Here is a 7,659-nt window from a genome sequence, read left to right on the forward strand (position 1 = left end):
TGAGGAGAAAGTATAATAGAGGTAAAAATGGTAGGCGATATTTGTATCTTCGGATGTTAATTGTTTTTCTTTGAGTTAAAAGATAGCACATCCAGAAGTAGAAGTTTAAAAGGGGAAGGGGTAAGTGTTGATATTCTAATTACGAAATTTTCGGCATTTTGAACACCGGCGTGAAGAATGCTGGAAGAGTACCAGATTGAATGACTTCTATGTTGATTTATATTTGATAAACAGTTGAGCCAGGGATAAAAATTTACAAAAACAACTAGAAGGTATATAAGTGCCTCAGGATATTTGAATAAGTGATTGTTCACAAGTGGCATTTGTAAACCCTCTCAAAGGCGAGTACGCAAACGTCGAGACAATGTGGGTGTAGGGGGCAATTTCCTACAGGTTTAATTCTGAGCTATTCTCTAGACCGTCGAATACAGAGTCTTGGTTTGGCCAAAGTCAGAACAAGCAAGCTATTTGGCTAGATAAACTTTATCTGTTTCTAAAATATAAATTAACATCGTTAGTGTACAAACAAACTGTACGGTCTATTAATACAGGGAAAAACAGACAAACAACATACCGAACAGTAGCCAAAGAATAGGAAAAATGAGTCAACAAGCAAATATTGTTTTACAATGAACATCAAACTGTGATTGGTTAATAAAGAGATACAGTAGTACAAGGTCAAAAGGAGTTAATGTGGTGGTGAGCGTTTCCCTTTATTATTGGTGAGTTCGTCTATCGATCACATTTTACAGTGGGTGCACCTGAGAAACCATCTTACAGCGCATAAAGGTTTAAAATGAAAAATGTTTTTCAGCTTTGTGGATGAATTAATATATCGCAACTCCTTTGATATCAAATCTCAAGAAATTCTAAATAACATAGAGAAACTCATATCACATAAAAACATGGTATACAATTCAACTACTTGTTTTCTATAATTTGCTTGTCAGAAACTAGTCGTTTACATCGCTTACTTCTTGGTTAGATACAAACGGGAGAAAAAATCCTCAACATCATTTTCGTAGTCCCTTAAATTTGTCCCAATGATTTAGTTTTACTATTAAAACTACTATAAGACATTTTAAGACGGATGAAATGAGAATAGGATACTGAAAATCATACAACAAAATAGAAATAAAAACTTCTGAGATCGCGAGTTTCTGACTTGCTTGGTAGGGATTCCTAGAAATAGAAATCTCCTACCACAACTCAATTATTAGATAACATCTTAGTTTTATGACCTTCGAATTGCCACTCACTTTATCATAGCATCACATAAACATGAAGAAAAATGAGACGAATAAATCAAACGACAATACAACGGGACTAAAAATGAAACCAATTTACCAGCTTCTATTTCCAGTGGTGTTAAAAACTCAACAGGTGTTCCCATTTTTTAAACAGAAAGATGGAAGAAATATTCACGACGAATATTCTTGCATTACATGAGTGTTAATTTATCCAAATGATAATTTTAAAATTAGCAACGATTTAAGGAACACTCATCCCATCAGACAATCGAGTAATCCATATCATGAAAATAATCGACAAGGCGATAAAAATGAACTTTTTTTTCAATTGTGGAAATATTTGTGATCGATTGTGTGGTGGTGATAGTGATACGGACAGGATGGACATGGTTACAGCAACCTTAATAGGTGAATTAACCAATCATATGATTCGATAATGAAATAGTTTGTATTTATGTCAGATTCTATACAAGACACGTGATTAGCTAGGGGCAGACATGAAGAATATAAGAAAGTGAAAAGTTAGATCAATTCGCCAATTGAGGATATATTGGAGGATTTACAAGAGTTTTATCTAGTTGCATCGATTGAATAACTTAATATACATGAAATCCAACCTGTACGAATATATCAATTATGATTAATGTTACTTAAACACATGGAAACATGATACTGCAACCCTGATGTGGTCAATCAGCACAGGATTTAGCTACGGGTTTTTACAGAAAAATTTTTCTTTCCTAAATGCCATTTTAAGAGCAACCTGTCTAGACCAACAGTTTTCTGTAAAAGGGCTTTTGACCTCTATGCAAAATGCAACTTATCATGTTGAACTAGTAAATTCCAGAATCCGGAAAAAATCAGTCATATTAAGAACTTTATGAAAATAATACAGACCACCCTCTTGGAAAATAACTTGTCATAATTAATAATTTATTTTGTACAAATTTACAATGAAGTGTGCTTATTCCTTTTAATCACCATGTTACTTCTGTTGAGATTTAAAGAAGCAGATTATTATTGTAGATATTTTGAGCAGACAGATGTACTAGAAATAGGTCCGACAAAAATCATAGACTGTTGGATGACAGTCATAAGTAAACTCACTCAAATCTACGTCTCGTTAGTAACTTGCTACGTTAAGCCAAAGTAAAATAAACACGACAAACTGTGGTTGAAACATAAGTGGACCTAGTGTAATCATTCCAAAACTTGGACGTGACTAAAGGATATTGGAGATTGAGGGACCAAAAGATCTAGGATCTAGTTTTATACCTTTATTCTCCATACATCAGTTATTTACTAGCCGGATAGAATGCACAGTAAACATTAGGGACGATAAATCCAAGTATAACTGTATAAAAAAAATCATAGAGTCAGAATTTTGGAAAGTGATGTTACAGCCGACTACTTTTAGTTAACCCAAATCTGTATCAAGAAAAAAGCATGTTACCATACCTGCAGTCCTTTCGTCCGTGTGTACAGTGGTTTTATTGTATAAATCAAGACTGTAAAAAAAACAGGAATCCCATAAAAATTTAAATATTCAGTAGCCACAAACAGTAAGTATGAAGTCCGGTATTCCATTTACCTTAGATGCCTTATTTAATTCAAGAAATAACTATCTCTTATGACGAAGCCATTCATCTCAATAATCAGTGCTTTGATAGGCTGGATTTTAAACAAAACCATTTGTAACTACTTATATAGATGCAAAGTAGTACATTATCACCGAATAAATTTCCTACTCTTCGATTAATATTCAAAAAGTTCCAGATTAAAATGCAGCGAAATTTGTCAAGCACAGTCAAGAAGAGTTTTTCGCCGAAGAGGATGACACGGTGAACTAGTTTAGACGGACTCCTATCTTAATAATCCAGCGCACTAGCTTCATGTACACCTAATTTTTATTTCAGCAAAATGTAATCCATTGTATCAAACAGTGAAAAGAAAGAGAAATGGAGAGGGTGTTAATTCGGATCTTAATAGGAACAAAAATGAGCAGGATATGGCTACTTCTAACAGACAACTTACAAATAAGAAAAATTTAACTGCTGTTCAACATCAAATGTAATAATAAGCAAAAGCTACAAGAATAATGACAAAACCATTCAAATAATAAGCTTCCGATGAATACAGTGACAACGGCATTGATATTAATGTAATTAATCGTTGAATCAGAACTACATTTGCGTGGTCAAGGTATGATTACTGTGAATGGATTGATAAAAAATAACGAAATGAAGTTAATAACCCAAACCACAATTTCTTTATTATGTAAACATATGATTTTATGTTTAAACAGTTAATTAACCTTAAAATTCAATTTTATTGGACGATAAAAAAAGCGAAGAAAAGCATATAACAGATCTTTAATTAAAAGCAGAATTTTTATAAATATTGGACAAGTAAGAATAAACAAGGTGATTTGTGTAGACGATATAAACAATCTATGACGTGCCCCCGAATGCCCTGGTACGGCCGAGAGTGGGGTAAGTCCGCTCTCCCTCTCGAAATACTCTCACACGGCTGCGCGTATACAGCCTCTGCCAGGGAAGTCCTACTCATTGCCTTCTCGTGGCGGGGGTGTTGTTTACGAAAATGAGAGGACGAAAAGCGAATGTCCGGCGCTTTAACCGGATCACAAACCAATGGTGCACATGGGCTCCAGTATCCTGCGGGAACAAATGGCGTATGAACCAATCTTTGGTCACCGGCTACCATGGGATTGCATCTCCTTACGATGCTCCACTGCCTTGTGGGTTAGACCTTTAGGTCAAAGGCTCGGGGAGTGGCCCCCTAAGATAACCACCTGCTTCGGTTTGGGCACCCGGGCAGTATCACAGCCCACACACAAACGATGAACTCTATGTCTATGGCAACTACTTTTATCGCTCCGAAAAACAAAAACAATCAATCGATTCAAATAATTATCATTACTATTATTGTCATTATTAATACTATTATTATTACTATTATTGTCGTTATTATTATTATTATCCACATTATTCACCCTCTTTTATACTTATACAGAGGCTCGTCTTTGGTGGAAATCCGACTGTATCTAAACGTTCTCGAGTCACTGTCCGGTCGAAAATTGTATGTTACCATCGAATAGGAGTACTGAAGCAGCTTTTCTGAAACCACGTGCGCCATTCAAACTGGCTGTCTTCAACGTTCGCACACTTATGCAGGTCGGACAACAGATAGGGCTGGCTATGTCTTTGGAAAGTCTTAATATCGATGTCTGCTGTCTATCCGAGACCCGTATTCAAGACTCTAGTGAAGTACTACAAATTTGCTCTCCATCTGTCACTTCAAAAGGCTTGTTTTACGTGCGGTTATCCGGGGACCCTGTGGCATCTTCGTCTGGTCTTGCTGGCGTTGGTGTCGCACTAAGCGCTAGAGCTGAGGCAGCACTAGTCGATTGGATCCCCATTAACAGTCGGTTATGTGCTGTTAGATTAGAAAGTTCCATCAAAGTGAGAAGAAATCGGCGTGAGAAACGATGTCTTTTCGTTATCTCCGCCTATGCCCCGACAGATTTCAGCCCGGATGCAATCAAGGATGAGTTTTACCACCAATTATCTGTTCTTCTCCAGAAAGTGCGTTCGACAGATATTGTAGTACTAGCCGGAGACTTGAATGCTCAGGTCGGGCGTCTAGGCACAGAAGAGAGTCGTTTAGGTGGCCGATGGGGACTCGTTGGTCTCAGGTCAGATAACGGGGACCGTCTACTGCAACTATGCACAGACCACAACCTGTTTCTGGCTAGCACTAACTTTCGGCACAGTCATCGCCGATGTGCCACCTGGCGTCCTCCCTCTGTATCTCAATCCTGGACTCAGATTGATCACATCGCGATCAGCTACCGCTGGCGTGGTTGTGTACAAGACTGCCGCTCCTTCTGGAGTACCTATCTGGACTCTGACCATGCCCTGGTCTGCGCCAATCTTACCTTACTTTTCAGTGGACAACGAAGTGACCGCCACCAACGGGTTGATGTTAGCAAGCTGGTTGCAACTTCTGTTGCAAATAAGTATCGAACCGAGCTAGCCTCTAGACTAGCTACCACTCCACCGAAAACTATAGATGAGCATTGGTTGCAATTGCATGACGCCATGAAAATGACGGGAACAGTCAGTTGTGGGTTTGCGAAACGTCCCGCTTTTAAGCACTGGGTTTCTTCTGGTTCCTTACAACTCATTGAAGCCCGTCGGTCTACTCCGGGTGACCGTGAGTTTGACCATAAACGAAGGATGTTACGTAAGGAAATTGGGCGAAGCTTGCGTAAGGACCGAGAAGCCTGGTGGTCGAAGCGTGCTAATGAGCTGGAAGCAGCAGCTGCATCTGGTAACTACCGGAAGCTCTTCCAGCTCATCCGAGCCACTGGAAGCAAGAAGTCTGATGTGAGTGAAACAATCTGCGAGGATGATGGGATGCCAATCACTAACATCCATCGACGTCTTGGACGATGGTCAGAATTTTTCGAAGGGCAGTTCAACTGGCCTGCTGCTCCGGCAACATCGGTCAGACTGTCCTGCCCTCCATGACCGGTGACGACTGATCCACCAAACGAGGAGGAAGTCCGCAAGGAGCTCCAACTCTTGAAGCGTTACAACTCACCTGGCCCAGATGACTTACCTCCGACTCTTTTTAAAGATGGTGGTGACTTTTTGACTAAGGAATTGACGACGTTGTTTACCAAGGTTTGGGAACTAGAGAGTGTACCAACGTCATGGAATGAGTCGATAGTTGTCCCTATCTTTAAAAAGGGTTCACGTCGTTCCTGCAACAACTATCCGGGGATAAGTCTACTTCCGATTGCGTCCAAGCTATTGGCTTCCGTCATACTTCGTAGGTTGTTCACAACTCGAGAAAGATTGACTCGCGAGGAGCAGGCTGGGTTTCGTTCTGGTCGAGGATGTATTGATCATATCTTCACCCTCCGCAAAATGTTAGAACGCCGCCATACTTATCAAAGGCCAACAATCGTAGTGTTTCTTGACATCAGGGCTGCCTTCGATTCGTTGGACAGAACTGTTCTCTGGGATTGTCTATTGAAGAAGGGTGTGCCTGAGAAGTTTATTAACATCCTAAAAGCCCTATATACAAACACTTCAGGCAGAGTGAGGGCATACAACCACCTCTCTCCATTGTTCCATTCGAGTAGTGGGGTTAGGCAGGGTTGCCCAATCTCACCATTCCTCTTCAACTTTGCCATCGATGACATTCTGGAAACAGCTCTGATGAAGGTAAGTAATGGTGGTATGGATCTGTTGCCTGGAGAAAGACTTCTCGACCTTGAGTATGCGGACGATATTGTCTTACTGTGCGATAATGCCCAAGGCATGCAATCCGCACTTAATCAGTTGGCAATCAGTATCCGTAGGTATGGTATGTGCTTTGCACCTTCGAAGTGCAAAGTACTTCTACAAGACTGGCAGGATTCCAATCCTGTACTCACCCTGGATGGTGAGCAGATAGACGTAGTCGAGAAGTTCGTGTATCTGGGTAGCTGTGTAAGTGCTGGTGGGGGTGTGAGTGATGAGATCAATGCACGAATAGTGAAAGCCAGAGCGGCTTATGCCAATCTGGGCCATCTATGGCGCCTTCGTGATGTTAGTCTGGCTGTAAAAGGTCGGATCTACAACGCGTCGAAGAGAGCAGTTTTGCTCTATGCTTGTGAAACCTGGCCTCTCCGAGTTGAGGACGTTAGACGACTCTGTGTTCGATCATCGCTGTCTCCGAAGGATTGCTGACATTCAGTGGCAACACCATGTCAGTAATGCAGAGGTTCGGCATCGTGTGTTCGGGCACAGAGATGATAATTCAATTGGTGTCACCATCTTGAAACACCGACTTCAGTGGCTTGGACATGTTCTCCGAATGTCGTCCCAGAGAATTCCACATCGTGCATTATTTGTTGATACTGGGACTGGTTGGAAGAGGCGGAGAGGTGGTCAGTGCATGACATGGTGTCGTGGTATGAAAGAAAGCTGCAAAGGACTGGCTTGTGTCGGTCCTTCACGACTCCCTGGTTGGGGTCTGAGAGATGGTGCAACACAGTGGCTAGAGACGTTATCAGATATGGCTCAGAATAGAAGCCAGTGGCGATCCTGCTGTAACCTTCTTTTACCTTCTTCATAAAAAGTGGTTGTGTCTCCTTTACCTGAAAGATTTCTTCCGATTGTACCTTTGCGTTCCCTGATTACTAGCACATTACCTTACACCAATCTCTTCGTTATTGTTCTCTCTTTTTTTTGTGCTCCTTAGCTTTTTTCTTTCTTTCTTTGTATTCCTCTTCGAATTTTCATTGTTCTGTGTGGCGCATATATATTGGCGCTCTCTTGTACCAATATTCATGTGTCCAAATAAATAAATAAATAAATCTATGACGTAGGATAAG

At 40.5% G+C, this 7,659-nt stretch overlaps 1 protein-coding gene across 1 annotated transcript in view; it reads right to left on the bottom strand.

The window, feature by feature from the left end:
- Positions 1-6,098, bottom strand: part of TRAK2_1 (Trafficking protein, kinesin binding) — a 49,335-nt gene extending 43,237 nt beyond the window's left edge. The window contains exon 1 of the mRNA XM_051209086.1: positions 1,348-6,098. Within this exon, the coding sequence (XP_051074509.1) occupies positions 1,348-1,393 (46 nt within the window). The 5' untranslated portion in view covers positions 1,394-6,098. The remainder of the gene's footprint in view (positions 1-1,347) is intronic.
- Positions 6,099-7,659: the final 1,561 nt, after the last annotated feature.

Source organism: Schistosoma haematobium, chromosome 1 (genome assembly GCF_000699445.3).
Source record: "Schistosoma haematobium chromosome 1, whole genome shotgun sequence".
In the NCBI taxonomy this organism is placed as follows: domain Eukaryota; kingdom Metazoa; phylum Platyhelminthes; class Trematoda; order Strigeidida; family Schistosomatidae; genus Schistosoma; species Schistosoma haematobium.